Source organism: Epinephelus lanceolatus, chromosome 4, assembly GCF_041903045.1.
Source record: "Epinephelus lanceolatus isolate andai-2023 chromosome 4, ASM4190304v1, whole genome shotgun sequence".
Classification (NCBI taxonomy): Eukaryota; Metazoa; Chordata; class Actinopteri; order Perciformes; family Serranidae; genus Epinephelus; species Epinephelus lanceolatus.
In genome coordinates, this window is record NC_135737.1 from 40,500,795 (window position 1) to 40,517,612 (window position 16,818).

Genomic DNA, 16,818 nt, shown 5'->3' on the forward strand with positions numbered 1-16,818 from the left:
AAATAGCCACCCTTTGCTCTGATTACTGCTTTGCACACTCTTGGCATTCTCTCCATGAGCTTCAAGAGGTAGTCACCTGAAATGGTTTTCCAACAGTCTTGAAGGAGTTCCCAGAGGTGTTTAGCACTTGTTGGCCCCTTTGCCTTCACTCTGCGGTCCAGCTCACCCCAAACCATTTCAATTGGGTTCAGGTCCGGTGACTGTGGAGGCCAGGTCATCTGCCGCAGCACTCCATCACTCTCCTTCTTGGTCAAATAGCCCTTACACAGCCTGGAGGTGTGTTTGGGGTCATTGTCCTGTCGAAAAATAAATGATCGTCCAACTAAAGGCAAACCGGATGGGATGGCATGTCGCTGCAGGATGCTGTGGTAGCCATGCTGGTTCAGTGTGCCTTCAATTTTGAATAAATCCCCAACAGTGTCACCAGCAAAACACCCCCACACCATCACACCTCCTCCTCCATGCTTCACAGTGGGAACCAGGCATGTGGAATCCATCCGTTCACCTTTTCTGCGTCTCACAAAGACACGGCGGTTGGAACCAAAGATCTCAAATTTGAACTCATCAGACCAAAGCACAGATTTCCACTGGTCTAATGTCCATTCCTTGTGTTTCTTGGCCCAAACAAAACTCTTCTGCTTGTTGCCTCTCCTTAGCAGTGGTTTCCTAGCAGCTATTTGACCATGAAGGCCTGATTCGCGCAGTCTCCTCTTAACAGTTGTTCTGGAGATGGGTCTGCTGCTAGAACTCTGTGTGGCATTCATCTGGTCTCTGATCTGAGCTGCTGTTAACTTGCGATTTCTGAGGCTGGTGACTCGGATGAACTTATCCTCAGAAGCAGAGGTGACTCTTGGTCTTCCTTTCCTGGGTCGGTCCTCATGTGTGCCAGTTTCGTTGTAGCGCTTGATGGTTTTTGCGACTCCACTTGGGGACACATTTAAAGTTTTTGCAATTTTCCGGACTGACTGACCTTCATTTCTTAAAGTAATGATGGCCACTCGTTTTTCTTTAGTTAGCTGATTGGTTCTTGCCATAATATGAATTTTAACAGTTGTCCAATAGGGCTGTCGGCTGTGTATTAACCTGACTTCTGCACAACACAACTGATGGTCCCAACCCCATTGATAAAGCAAGAAATTCCACTAATTAACCCTGATAAGGCACACCTGTGAAGTGGAAACCATTTCAGGTGACTACCTCTTGAAGCTCATCGAGAGAATGCCAAGAGTGTGCAAAGCAGTAATCAGAGCAAAGGGTGGCTATTTTGAAGAAACTAGAATATAAAACATGTTTTCAGTTATTTCACCTTTTTTTGTTAAGTACATAACTCCACATGTGTTCATTCATAGTTTTGATGCCTTCAGTGAGAATCTACAATGTAAATAGTCATGAAAATAAAGAAAATGCATTGAATGAGAAGGTGTGTCCAAACTTTTGGCCTGTACTGTATATTCTTACATTGCATTTTCTGTATATAATGTTCTTTTACTTCTTTGTATTCTGCTATTGTATGACATTGCACTGTGAAGCTCTTTGTAACTCTGGTTTAGAAAAGCGCTATAGAAATAAAAATTATGATTATTGTTATTATCATTATCATATCTTACACCTGTCTCAAAGCTGTGCATAGAGTGCAACTCTCATTGCTAGTTTCAGACCAATGCAGTTGTCATTTTCTCGGCCAGCACCCACGCTGTGTTGGTAGTAAATGCACTTGTGCCCATCTGTATGCCCATGTGTGTGAAGGTCTTCAAATGAGGTGCGGTCAGTAGCATTGTTGGCATATTGCTACTTTGAGGCAGCAGAAAGCCATTGTGCCCTTGACTAACAAAAACCTGGTCTAACGTCAAAAGCGCAGTATTTTCTTGCTATTTAAAGGATGCAATGTTCAGATAATTAGATGCAGCTACATAGGTGGGTTCATAACACACGTACACTGTGCTTGTTACACACACAGTGGATGGACATGTGGATACGTTCCAGGTGTGTGTGATAATACATAATCAATGGGGCAACTGTTAATACATTCTCTGAAATATGAACATAGCAGAGAGCAGAGCAGAGCTGCTGTCCAACTTACCTTTGGGACAGAAGCTGTGCGCATTTATGGACCAGGAGCAGTTTAACCTTAAGTTCTGTTTCCTTTTTCAAGTTTACAGTTTTCCTGCGTAAATGTCCACGATATTTGCTGCAGTGACATCACTGCTCTTACTATATTAGTCTCTGCAGAAAACTGCTTGCTTCTCCAATTTGCCGAATCTGCCATGTAAATAGCAGCGGGTCAGGTGCAGGACTTCTGGCTTTTAAAGGGAAAGAGAGTTGACACTTGAATACATGTTATGCCCAAAACACACCTATGATTAATTAAGGGGGTAAATACAACCCCTTGTGCCTTACTTTGTGCCCAGATCAAAGACCTTTGCACACTGAGTCGTTTTTTTTTTTTAAGACTTATTCCGTCATCCAAAAAAAAATTGTTAGGCACAGAAATCTTGCACACTGATTCCATTGTGTTTCATTGTTCTATTCATTGTGAAAATTGGCTATACTTGACAAAATGATGACACATTTCCTCCTTTGCCTCTGGAATTACCTATCTGGCTGTTACCACTCCCTCCCTGCCTTTCATTTGGCACTGCAGCTGCAAAAGGAGCACATTCTGTGTGCGGTCCACATCCTCCTCCTCTTTATCATCATCCACCCAAATATTACTATCTAACCTGCTGAACGTGAGCTATCTATGAGTTATGAAATGATTCTGTGTGCCCCGTTCCTCTGTCTTGTTGCGGATGTTTCTTCACTGATTGTAGATCAAAGAAACTCTCGTATGCCAAATCGCACGACATCTAGCTTGTTCTGAAAATTTTAATGACGGATGAAGGTTTAGGCCAAACGTGATTGACACAACGTGAGGTCATATTTATTTTTAGATGTGCGACAATTTTGGACGAAAAAAACTGACTCAGTGTGCAAAGACCTTAAGTTTAACTAGCAAAGCAGCTGAAATGCACTTGCACTTTTGACCACATGCTATATATTGTTTAAAATAGAGCCTGATATCTCTGAAAAGGTAACAAAGTAAAATAAATGAAGACATGCACTGCCAGTATTATTGTAATGAGATATATTCAAACTGATGAAATAACAGTATTCTGTTTTATTGTGTAGGTGGATGTGTATGACGAGGGGTCGTACACCTGCTCCATACAGACTAAGCAGCAGCCCAAGACCTCACAGGTCTACCTCATTGTACAAGGTAAGTGGCAACCATACATAAACACCCACAGCAAAAGTAAACAAGTATTGCATCACCAATTCACAACAGCTGTAAAGATATAAACTCAAATATTGGGTCAATAAAGTGTATTATATGCTAAACAGAAGCTACAGCATATAATAAATTACATTTCCAATGTCTCCAGAGTCTGAGGCATCATTGTCCAACAGCACACAAGCAGCATACATCAGCGTCACCACCACTCTATTATTAAATGTTGAAATGTGTCCCTCTAAGGTTTCTGCAAGGAAAATATATGAATATGTATTGTAAGGGAAAAGAAAAAAAAGCTATATGTCACAAATGCCCGCCTACAGCAACTGTATTTCTTGTTCCAGTTCAAATGAATCTTAAGTGCACTTGAAAACCCTTCAGCAGTAGTTTTCCATTTCAAAGAATGGGGAAGTTATTTCTCCTGAATGGAGACAGCAGGAAAGTTGAGAGCGAGAGAGAAGGAGCTGCAGGATTTGATTCAAGGCCTAGAGGGTGGATTTTTTTTTTCTCAAAACTTTTTCTCTTTTTTTGGCAAAATGCCTTACAAAACTTATCTTTGGGTTGTAAGGTTGTAGCTCCTGTTCAGGAGAAAGCAATACTATAAAATCATCAAATGCACCTGAGAGGGCTGACAAAAAGGTGCACAGTCATGTTCAGTTTTCAGCTTTCTTTTGGTTATTCTGCATCTTTTTCACCTTTGAGATGAAATCTTCTGACTGTCATCCAAGACAACTAACTCCATGACTATTTTTTAAAGGAGCATTTTGAGAAATGAGTCCTTATCTCTCCACTAACTATCTCACCATAATTACATGAATGGCATACACATTTAAATAAAAGTATTACCAAGCAGCTGTGGAGCACTGGACAAATCAGTGATTAGATGTGGCAAAATTCTCTATGGTCTAAAGATAAAAGCAAAGATAAAACAGAAATAATTGTTTTAGGTGCCAAAGAAGAATGATTTAAACTCAGTGCTTAGGGGTGCAAATCGAAATTTAACATCCACGTGAAAGCGATAACAAAATCAACACACTGAATTCTTTCAAATGAAAGCTTTAAATATTCGTTTTCTACCGCTATTTTTTGTGAAAATAAATGAGTATCTTTTTTATTTTTCTTCTGTCTAGTATGTTTATTGTCTTTATCTTCTATCTTATTGTATTCTTTTTAGACTTAATACTTTTTAGACTATATGTGTAAATATACCTTATCTTACCTGAGTGCTCTGTAAGGTAAATATGTACCAGGAGCCAGCAGCTTCTTACCTTAGCTTAGCACAGCCACAACTCGAAGTTTTCACACTTTGGTTTTTTTACAGATTAAACAAACATGATGTAAATTCTCATTCTGTAAATTTGTGAACTTTAGATTTGCTGCAGGCTTATTTTGTTACCATCAAAACAAATCAGGCTGTGTTCTCCTGTTTCCAGTCTTCAAGTCTTTATGCTAAGCTAAGTTAACTATAGTGAACCATAGCCCTTATTTCAGTCAGGAACACTATAGTCAAAGAAAACACATCTCTCTGCCCTTCAACGTGCAAATGCCAAAAGTCTGAGGCAGAGAGAGCAAACTTTCCTGCCCTTCCATGCGCCTACATGGAAGAGCAGCAGCAAAGACCCCCGGGAACAGAACAGAGCAGCATCAGTGACAAGCAGAAATGACGCTGATAAGTCAGACACAGCATGCAAAGGAGGAGATGGGGTGGAGGCAGGTTGCAAAGCAGCTTATAGAGCAAGCAGCAACAGTAGGCAGGCTAGAACAGTTTAAATAAGGAACCCTGAATGAGATTCGCCAGTTGGTTGCATAGAAAGGAATCATGTGATCTATCAGCTGCTCCATAAGTCAGTTGGGCTGTTTGAGATCAGCTAATGTAGCTGGGATGTGAGCTCAGCTTGACATCACATCCTGCCTGAGCTATGCTCAATGTGTATTATAACTGGAATTTTGTGGCTCACGATGTCCTTTAACCTGTCACATGTCATTTCACCATCCCTACTCCATCCTGTCTAAACACTCTCTAACGAAGAGAATAATTGCCAACAAATAATCTTGGCAAAAGCAACCTCATTAAAACCTATATTCAGATCATCTCACGTCTCCATGTTGCAGAAACTACAGGCAACAGTTTTCTTTTCTTCTGCTTTTTAAACTGTCAGTACATTTGGCCCTTTTAGTTCTTCTTTAAACCTCTGAAATGTTTCTGAATTGCTGGGAAGCTCTCGGGACCATGAAAGAATAAGAGCAATAAAAACATTGAGCTGTGCATCAAGGCCAAAACAAAAAAAGAAAGAGTTCATTATCCATCAAAATGCCATCGCCAAGCCTCCGTAGTCTCGTTTTCCAAAGCCACAGTTAGTTGACAGAAATTGCTCTTAACCTGTCAGACGCAGGCTGCCTGACACACACGAATGCAATACCTGAGTGCTCAAAAATGGGCTATAGTTTGTTTGTTTGCATGTGTGTAGGAGTGTATGTCTTTATATGCTTTGCTGTCAGCGATGAATGCTTCAACTGTCACCTGTCCATTATCCTGAGAAGACACACTCAAGCAAGACATGGAGCGCTGTGTATGTACAGTGACAAAACTGTTGTTGCAGCTCAATACATTTCAGCGTTGTTCACTGTTTGATCAATCACAGTTTGTTTTGTTTTAACTGCCCCTTCCATTTTGAACATTCTGACTGACTGATGTGAAACCTGACCCCAGATAAATACTACAGGCTGTCAGTGGAGGAAATGCACCACAGTGTAATTTCGCCACACACAATAGCCTACTGGAGAACTTCCCATCCAGCTATGAATTGAAGATATCATCCATTAATAGCATTTTTAAAGGTCAATATGTGAATTGATGCTCCTCTTCTTGGATCCATGGCAGCAAATTGCCTCTCCTTCCCAGAATCCATTGTGTCCGATTATTCAGCGCTTGATCATTGGAATGTCCTGCGTCGACTTTCAGAGTTTCTGTCGACGGCCTCGTTTATCACAGCTAATGCGACAGCTATAGCCAAACATTGATTCTGTTTCTTTCTGTCCCTGCTACTTTGTCCTCTGCTCTGCTTCTCAAAGTCCCATTCAATTTTTGCTGCCATTGTTATGCTCATCTGTTGTATTTCCCCGCTGCGTGGGTGTAATCTTCTCCTTGAGGTTCAGTTCAGCATCTTTCATCTAAATTGCGGTGCAGTGCTGAAGGCGTAGGTTTCTGGCAATTACTGCGAATGTGTTACTGTGCGCAAGTACTGTGAAGTTTTTATTTACTTTTAAACGGTGGTCAAACATTGAACATCGATGTGAGGAAACTACTGAATGCGGAATACTGATTAAATAACAAGTAGGAAGTAAAACCCTGCTTCATTAACTATCCACCACTTATTTATCTTCTGCTTTGGTCTGGTTTTATCCAATAAGGATTCTACCCTTTATGTGGGTTTAAGTCTTTCACGAAGGGATGATAAGAATTTGTCTTTGTGTGTGGCTCTACTATACCATCTCACGCAGCAACCTAAACCCACCCTGCAAAACCCAATCAACTCTGCAGGATAATAATTCACCCTGCCTTCATCTTTTAATGGGTATGAAAATGTTCCAAGCATCAAACATTGCCCCTGGTTACAGACCCAAGAGCGGGTTCACATAACCAAAGCTGACAATTTTCTGCTAGCAGGGACAGGGACGTAATTGGAAAACAAATGATCAGACAAAGTAAATTTGCGGTGGATGAAAAAAGTGGCAAACTCGCAGGGCTCAGACGAGTGGTACCAAGCAGCAGGGTCACTGCACATGACAAGAATCCCAATATAATGGCAGGCTTTCCACCCCCAATCCAATTTGATTTTTATGAAACACAGACATAGAAGTTTAGCCGATGGGCAAGCCCAGCCCAGTGTTGTGATGATTTGAAGGTCTGACTTTGATTTTTGCCAAGTCTGTTTGCTCGTCAAGAGGTGTTTGTGCATTTGGAAAAGTAAGAATGAGCGTGCACATGTACCTGAATATGTCTGTCAGTGAGCAGTCTTTCTTTCTACGCTGTAGTAACTGTGGTTATAGTTAGTTCACACCATTGTTTGATTTGTAGTCACAGTTGGAAATGCTCTTCTTTTGTTAAGTTTTTCTTTTAATCAGTAAACCTTTCCTTTTCTCTTTTACCATAGTCTATGGAGAGGTACTGCAGAATAATATACACTTTCAAACTTTGAGCTCAAACCAAATATCACCCCATTAAAATTATAACGGTGCTGCATTGATGGAATTTTTTTTTCTTTTTTTTAAATATTAAAACATTCCACCATTTGATCAAGTTGGAGAAAATATACTCTGTAGACACGCCGTCTAACATCAATCCCAGTGAAGTGGAACAGTCTGTGCTTTCATGCTGATATCCACAGTGTTAAATCATGTCTGTAGCCCATATAAACTGCATGGCTGTCATTAATGATGTTCCACTCCTAAAGTACAGATGGCAGGAGTATATTTCTCTGACTCTAAAAGAAAAATATTTGACTTATTTAAAAAGTTTAATAGCCTTTTCCTTTGTAACTATTGTCATACTGAATCAGCAAAATCTTTCTTGAATCCATTTGCATAGGACTGATGTAACTTGGGGCTATCCAGTCATCTGTAGTAATCCTGGACATCATTCTACTGATATTTCCAATTTGTGTGTGCATTTTTTAAACATTATTCTATCAGGCAAGTCACTTGAAAAAAATAAATCCTTACTTACAAGCATGACCAAGCAATTGCTCAGTATTATGGGTTAAACAACCAACATCATTGTAATGAACAGCGGGCAGGGAAATAAAGTGAGACAGCAGCAAGAGAGTGACACAGTGGCAAGCAAAAAGCAACGCATTATGACAGGGCCATCAAACAGTGCAAATCATGTAAGAATAGAGAGGATTCTTTGTGCTGGTAGGAAACTATTGCGTAAGTAAGAACATCTTGTAAACTGTCCAAAGTTATTGAACATCATAGTTTATATCCTAGCAATCACAGATGGAACAGGAAATCTGACAACAGGAAATCAGATCTGTCATGTCCATGATTGGTGGATAATACACCGTTTTCTGATGAAGACAAAAATCCTCTGATAAAAAAATATGATCCTTGGTGAATCAAAATCTGCACGTAATTTGTTTTTCTTGTTTCTGAGGACAATTGCTGTATTCCTTTGTCAGGAAAAACAGAGTTTAAAAAAGATACATACAATGAAATTTGGGTTGTTGAGATGGCTGCTGCTTTAAAGCCTTCATCAGCCATCATCAGATCTTTACCAAAGTGTGAGGAGTAAGGCCTATATTATCATCCATGTGGGTGCGTTCCGAATCACTTCTTCTTTTCCTTTAGTAGGTACTGCAGCTACCCTTAAAAAGTACATACTGTTGCATGCAGCATACCCTCTTGCACTCCACCCCCATTTTGTAGCGAAAACGCCTAAAATGACATACCCAAATTAAAATGACTGTAGCATCTCATCCGCTCTGACTACATGCATGCATGAGGTCTTGCCAGAAAGAAAGCTCCCTGAATTTTCTTGTGAAAGTGTCAGAAACAGTCTAGGTGATACAGAGACAGAGTAGTGGGTCTCTGAAGTCAGTAAAAAGTTGAAGATTTTACCTTACAAAAAAAAAAAAAAAAAAAAAAATTTTCAGGATGAATAACTGTCGGTGGATTCACCTGAGCAGGTAAGTGACACTGTGGGGCTGTAGGCACACTATCAATGAATATTTGTTTCAAATTTGAAGAAAATTGCTCAAAGTATGACCATTCTATAGTGTTTTCTCCATGAAAAGGTCCAGGCGGAGCTCCAAATGACAAGAGCGCTCACTCCGCTTCAAAACAGTACTATCAGTGATCAAACAACATTCAGCCAGCTTCAAACATTGTAATGATTGAAATCAGGTGTGATTATGATAGCTGATGTTGTTTATGACACAGAAACACCATAAAACATCACCAAATAAAGCCATATGATACGTGAAAGTTATGATCCCACTTTCTAGGTGGTATATCTCAGCCAAAAATAGTGGTAAGAGTGAGACTCTTACCTTTTATAAAAGATCTAAGTCTCCACTCGCAGCTCCGCATAAGATCGCGAGTAATCCTTTAACTTTTCCCCTCGAAAAACGGCATGACATGACTTGTCACCACTCATCCCGATTTTGGACTTTGACTGTTTAGGCTGCTCGGTGTTCTTGTTGGTCATATTGGACAGGCTGATGTGCAGCTTGAAGTCAGGCCCAAAGTAATCGTTGTAGGGCAGCTCGTTGGGGATGAAGTAGTCCAAGGCAATGGCAGTTTTGTATGTCCAGCAATGGGCCACTTTGCCAATGATGTAGCCCCTGCCACCCAGCATTCGCAGGGGCACACTGAACCTTTTGATGTACTCAGCACATTTGGCTTGGCCTTCGATGGTGAGGTTGAAGCAGTCCTGTCTGTCTCCAGAAAGAGAATCTGCTCCACACTGGAGTACAACTGCACTTGGCTGGTACATCTCCATGACTTTAGCCGTAATAGGTTTGAAGATGGCTTCACAGGACTAGTCATCAATACTGTCTCTGAGCAGGTAGTCTCTGACGGCCTAACACTCATTCACACCTGGACCTATCTAACCCTAATGGCACCCATGATGGCTGGGTGGGTCAACAACTCACATATGACCTTAATGACTTTGAAACTCAGAGCTCACATGTGACCTCAGCAACTCTGTAAGGGTTCACACCCACACAGGGTTTAAAGCCTGTGACTCTGCACCAGTCCTTTAGAACTGAAGAAGCCTCTTGAGTGAGAGGTAAAACGTCTTCAGGAAGTCAAACAAGTCTGGCTGCCTACGATAAAGCACTTAAGATTAGCATGCTGATACACTGAAGTAAGATAAAAACATTATACCTGCCTAACATCAGCTTGTTAGCAATGTTATTGTGAGCATGCTAGCATGCTGATGTTAGCATTTAGCTCAAAGCACCGCTGTGCCTAATTAAAGCCTCAAAACGCTACTATAGACTCTATAGTGTTGTTTAGATCTCACTGATACATTATTTTAAGAAATTATGGTGTGGGAGCATTTTATCAAATTTAATGAGGAGGTGCAGTAAAATATTAGTAATACTGGGGAGGGCCTTGCTTTAAAAACAAAACCATGACATATAAGCCCAAATGTAGCCCCAATCCCCACCCCAATCATTCCTTTGTACAACTGTACCCACGGCAGCAGTGTTTCAGCAAATTCAGCAATTCTTCATGTGCATGCAAATGTGTTTTATAAAATGCCGAGGCTAGGGAGTGATTCATTCATCTCATGAGGTCCTCTTATAATACTCATCCCGCAGGAGTGGAACTTTTATTTCGTTTAGCCCTTACTGTAACTGACAATCTGCCCGCAGACTGCTGACCCCAATCAGAAATATTGCAGCTTGTTGAACTCTGTTTCCACTAGTTTATTCAACAGTCAGCATTCACTTTATGTGACTCTTTCACCAGATAGGAAAATATTAGTAGCCAGCCAGTGAGTGAATCAGCTTTCAGCATGCAGGGTCTCGAATCACTGGCCCAGTCGCTAATAAGTAAATCGAAAGTCATTCTGTTGAATTGTGCATCCCAGGCTAAAGGAGCCATAACAGCTGGATGGATCGTGACATGCGCTGACCTGCTGCTAGTGATTATACATAAAATGTATCTGTGTCCATGTGTGTGTGTGTGTGTGTGTGTGTGTGTGTGTGCTGCCAATTATACAAGTGTGTGTGTTGGTTGTTTGCCAGATGCCACGAGTTCCTTGAAGCCTGTCAATTGTATTGATCTCTTGTTGGTTTGCAATTGCAGTAGGCTGCTTCCCTTGGTTCCTTGTGTTTCTATTTTTTTCTCTACTTCCTTTTCACTCGAGTGATGCTTGATCAGCTGATTCAAATCAGCATTGATCTGAAACTATTGAATTAAAGTCAGCACTGTCATATGCACTGACCTTTACGAAATGATTTAAGTCGCCTTGTTAATATAAAAATTGCCATGCAACCGATCTCCACCTCTGAAACCCTTTTTTTCTTCCTAGCATTGTTCAGAATGCAGTGCAGCACAGATAAAACAACAAGGCGTATTCACTGGACTGTATATTCCTACTTATTTTTCAATACAACATCATAAGTCTTATATCTGTTGGGTTTATGACCAGAGCCAGTCTGGCTAGGCAATCTGGATTAGCTCTTAAATCTACAGGTTATCACCCAAATCTTCCTAGCGAGCAGCTCTCCCTCCAAGACAGATGGTATTATCCATTCATAAATGTCACAGAAACAGAGTGACTATAAAGTAGCAGACAAAGTGAATACAATGGTCCCGTAAGCAGATGTTCCCTAGCTTCTGTGACCCTATTTCAATATGTTGCGTCCATTGAGAAGTGCCACATGTTAATATACTGCAGACGTTTGCTCTGGAGCATGGAGAATTGTCAAAACTAACGCAACAACAGGAGGTTTTGTGTGTCGTTTTGGCCATGGCACAAAATCAGACAAATATAATTATACCCTGGCGCTTTGTTGTGGTTGTTTTTCATCCCAGAGTCATTAAAAAAAACTTTTTTTTAAATTCTAACCACATCACCCCCCCCCCCACCCCTCCCCCCCCAGCATCTTGGCTCTTTTAACCTTTATTTTGTATCTGACAGGTGTTCGTAGGCTTGTTTTCAACAGTGTAAGCCCTAACCTCATTATTGACTCTAACTCAGCCGGGCATCAATGGATTTCCGACTAAAAGATAGGAATCTTTAAATGTGTCCTCTTCCATACTTATCCATCTTTTCTCTCTTTCATTTCTCCCATCCTTATTTCACAATGCTGTGGTATTTAAGGAGCTAATCCTCAGAGCTCTCTAAAGGCAGCCGTGTCACTCTAAAGAGCACCCTAGCAGGAGGGGGGCAGGTGTGCTTGCGCCCACATGTGTGTCTGTGTGTTGCTGTGCACGCATCTTCTACTCTACAGTCTGGGCAAGGAGGAGGACTGACCTTTTAACAATTATCATGGGACAATCAGAACCTTTCGGCAGTGCCTGTGAAGCCATCTATCCACTGTGCTCCTCTCCACCTCTTCCCATCTCAACGACCCCTTCCTCTTTTCTTCTGCCCCTGCATGCCCCTCACACTTCTATACCTTGGACCACCCCTTATCTGTGCTGTTGCTGATTACTTCTGTTAATTCTTTTCACACTAAGCATGGGGTTCTGTGAACAGGAAGGGAGATAGAAAGGCATGTGCAGGAAGTGCAGATTAAGCATGGCTATCATTAATTCCAGGTATCGGCAGTCTGTCTGGCTCTGCAGCTACAGCACCGTGATCACACCCACATACACATTATTGCTTGTATTGCCGCCAGCCATGGAGTTCACACTACATTCTTTTTACTGGATGATCCCTTCTTACCTGTCTGAGAAAAGCATGTAAAGGGAGATCAATGAAGCTTCTGTTCACCGTAGGAAAAAAGCAAACACATCAACAAAATTTCTTCCTCGCCATCCAGCAGACATTTGCAGCCTCTCATTGAAGGCTGAGCTATTGCTCGTCAAGTGCTTTCCAGCAGCCAAGGAGCACATGGAGCATGGCACTTGAAGTCTTGAATATCATTCAGTTTCTGTCCAGTGTTCAAGTGTTTACTGCATAAACGTGTATGCCATGCGCTGCCTTGATGCCACCTGTGCTGCAATTTGCAATATATCAACACCAAAACACTGATGTTATTTTATTCAAAGGGATGTTTATCTGATATATGATCCAAAATCAGAGGAAAAAATGATAGACAATAATACATTTATTTGATATAGCACCTTTCACAAAAATAAAACTCACAGTGCTTCACAATGAAACAATCAAACATACAATCAATAAAAACAAGGGTAATATAACAATTAAAACAAAGCAACAAAAGCAAAATAAAACAGAGCAAATAAAGAACACTGAGGACCCAAACAGAATAGCTGAATAAAACAAGTTTGGGTCAGTGATTTAACATGATGATCAAAATGCATGACCTGATCAAAAACAACATCATGATTCCTAAAATTCGACCATTTAGCTGATGAAAGGGACCCAATACTCTGGGCAACCTTTGAAGAATTATCATCACCGTCTTGTTTGTGTTTAATTGTATGTCGTTAAGGAAGTGGTGCATGTAAGACTGCGATCACCGGAGAGTAACTAGCAAGAGGGGTGTGTCGCCCGGTGTGTCACTTAAAAACACCTGAAAAAATTTGAAAGACAATCTAGTTCAGAGATATGGTTGTATAGCCATATACTTGACTTGTTTATTGGTTTTTATCCTTACAGCCTTAGGTCTGACTTTTTTTAAGCTACATTATATTTTTGTGGCCCCTAGGGGGCAGCAGAACAGGTTATAAACACACCATGACATGTCATTAGTTAATGAAGTTGTCAAAAGCTAATGTGTTAAGGTGCAGACACACCAAACCGACATCAAAGAACTAGCAGTGACGAAAGCCAACTGTTGCGTCGTCTACGTCGCCTCACGTCGCCTCACGTCGCCTCACATCGCCCTGTGTCAGTTGCATTTGAACACACTACACGGACTACATCCGACAGCCAAGTAGCACGTACGTTCTGCGCCTGCATGAGAGAGAGTGGAGTGAGAGAGTGGTACATCCTGTCAGCCGAGGGGTTTCCTATCTGTGCAGCCGAGCACCGCAGCACCTCCACGGACTATTACATCCAGAAATAAACCTGCTGCTTCTTCCCACTTTAACCTGAATAACAAACCAGGGCTCGGTGTTCCAGTTGGATCCAAACGGAGAGTCGGGGTTAGTTCAGAGACTAGCGGAGGCTAACTGGCAGAGATGGGGACTTGAGTCATTGTGACTTGGACTCGAGTCGACTCGAGTCGCTGTTTTGATGACTTATGACTTGACTTGACAAAAAATAAAAGACTTGAGACTTGACTTTGACTTTGAAGTTAAAGACTCGAGACTTGACTTGAGACATGATGACTTGAATGACTTGAATGACTTGAGTGTTATTCACATCATGTTTTCAGTTTGAATATAAAATTAATAAATTAATTTAAAAAATAATGTCGATTACCCGGTAGGAGCGCAGGCTGAGAATGGTGGTGTCATGATTTGATCGCTACCCTGTCAATCAGTCATGCCCTCTCTACGTACCTTACGTGTTTATTGGAGAAACAGGCCCTCTTATATCAGATAGGCATCAACATGTCAGCGGGAGGCGTACCGAGAGTCATCGTCTTCGGCTTTCGGAATTACCATTATTACAGCAAAAGACGAACAGCACAGTGCAAGACATGCGGCATAAACATCTCGGACAGCCAGGTGACAACTTCAAACTTTGTTCGTCATTTTGGTTTTTTTAATTTATTTGCTAACATTAACCCCAGAAAACGTGAGCGAACATTCCGACCGGTTCATCACAAGACCGGCTGTACGTTTTATGAATGAGCAACACAGGGTTAAATGAGCTAAATGGGGATTTTGGTCTCTGCCTTGGTTAGTGTGTGTTTTTGTGTTTATTTCTTTTATTCTTCCGTTTTTTTTAATTAAAATGCGTAATATAGCCAACAATATTATTGACCAAATGTTAATCTAATTATTATTGTAGAATGTATTTAGCAAATCACCACTGTCAACTGGAGACAGCAGCAAAAAAAAAAAAAAAAAAGGTATTATAAAAAGCCGACAAATAGTGTTAATTAATTGACGTGAGACACTGACGACGTTGTCTCCTATAGTCTGTAATTTTTTATTTTTTTTATCATAACTTCTTGGAAATTACTCAAAAGTAGAACATGCTAAAAGTAAATACAATAATAGGCTAAATAGTATCTAAGCAATAATAAAGTGTCTAAACAATAATAAATATTATCTAAGTTATCTATTAGGCTACCATTCCACTCTGTAAATAGATTTTAACATTTCAATATGATTTTAATATTATTTTTGCTTATTTCATTATTGTTATTATTGGTTTTACTTTTTAGTAGTATTGTATTGTCTGAGGATGACTCATTTTAGTAACTATCTACAGTAAAAAAGAAAAAAACAAGCAAAGAAACAAACAAAACTCATTTTATACATGGGGCCTTCAAAGTGCTCTCTGAAACTACACCTGGCATGGCTTGTGTCCAAAAAATGAAAAAATCTAAACTTTGTCGTAGAGCTAAACCAAATACATCATTGGAAAGGTCTCAACCTGGAGAGTGACATATGTCAGTATGAAGATTCTACATGGCTCCTGCTTTCAGCCATTGACCTTTGAACCTTGACCTCAGTGCATGTTTGAGGGCTTATAACTCAGCAACGAAAGGGGGTACAGACATGGGACCAACTGTTATAGAGAGCTCTTGACCTCAGCTATCATGTTAGTGTAGTCAACAACTGTGGGTGCTGTCAGATATGGATAAAATATGGATAAAATTAATTTTCACCCATTTAGAAATTAGATATTTAAAATTTGATTTCAGAAAATGTGTTTACCATCCCCTTAAAGTCCACAGTGTACTCTCAATTCAGTATTTTAAAAAACTACAATTCCCTGGGACCGCGCCATGCAGTTTGATACATATCAGCAACATAGTTGTAGTTCTTCTGATTTGCAAAGTAGGGCTCTAAATAGGGTTGTAAAAAGATATATCTACTGAATATATCTAATATCAAGTAAAGCCGAACAAGTTATTACACTCCACCTAGATGAACTATGGTAAGAAAAAGTAAAGATGTCGGCTAATTTTCAATATTTTAGCAAATACACTAGAAACGGCGTTTTTGGGACAGTAGGTTCGTTTGCGGCATGTAAAATAGGGTTGTAAAAAGATAGATCTACTGAATAAATCTAATATCTAGTAAAGCCGAAGTAGTTATTACACTGCACCTAGATGGACTATGTTAAGAAAAAGTAAAGTTGTCCGCTAATTTTCGATATGTTAGCTAATACACAAGAAACGGCGTTTTTGGGACAGTAGGTTCGTTTGCGGCATGTAAAATAGGGTTGTAAAAAGCTAGATCTACTGAATAAATCTAATATCTAGTAAAGCTGAAGTAGTTATTACACTGCACCTAGATGGACTATGTTAAGAAAAAAAGCAAGGATATTGGCTAATCGTAGTTATTTTAGATAGTACTCTAAAAACGGCGTTTTTGGGACGGTAGGTTTTTTGCGGCTTGTTGTAAAACAGGGACGTAAAAAGATAAATCTACCGAGTATATCAAATGTCTAGTAAAGCTGAACTAGTAATGACACTGCACCTAGATGAAATATGTTAAGAAAAAGTAGGCATGATGGTTCATTTCAGATATTTTAGCAAGTTCTCTAGAAACGGCGTTTTTGGGATTGAATATTTGAATAGGCTATGACAAATATCTAGAACAGCCGAACTATCACGTTATTGTCATTATTATTATTAGTGGGAAATTATAACAGAGGAATATATTTGCTGTTTTAATATCAAGAACACTTCCGCGTTTTGTGTGTATAGGCTACAGAAATGTTAAAGATATCATTGAGGAAAACGAGGTTGACGTGACGTGATTGAATCAGG

At 40.2% G+C, this 16,818-nt stretch overlaps 1 protein-coding gene across 4 annotated transcripts in view; it reads left to right on the plus strand.

Moving 5' to 3' along the window:
- The window catches only part of lsamp (limbic system associated membrane protein), a 754,238-nt gene that overhangs the window by 656,558 nt on the left and 80,862 nt on the right, over nt 1-16,818 (plus strand). For all 4 annotated transcript variants that reach the window (XM_078167295.1, XM_078167294.1, XM_033630981.2 and 1 more), the window contains one exon: nt 3,169-3,256. In XM_078167295.1, coding sequence (XP_078023421.1) covers nt 3,169-3,256 — 88 coding nt within the window. The remainder of the gene's footprint in view (nt 1-3,168; nt 3,257-16,818) is intronic.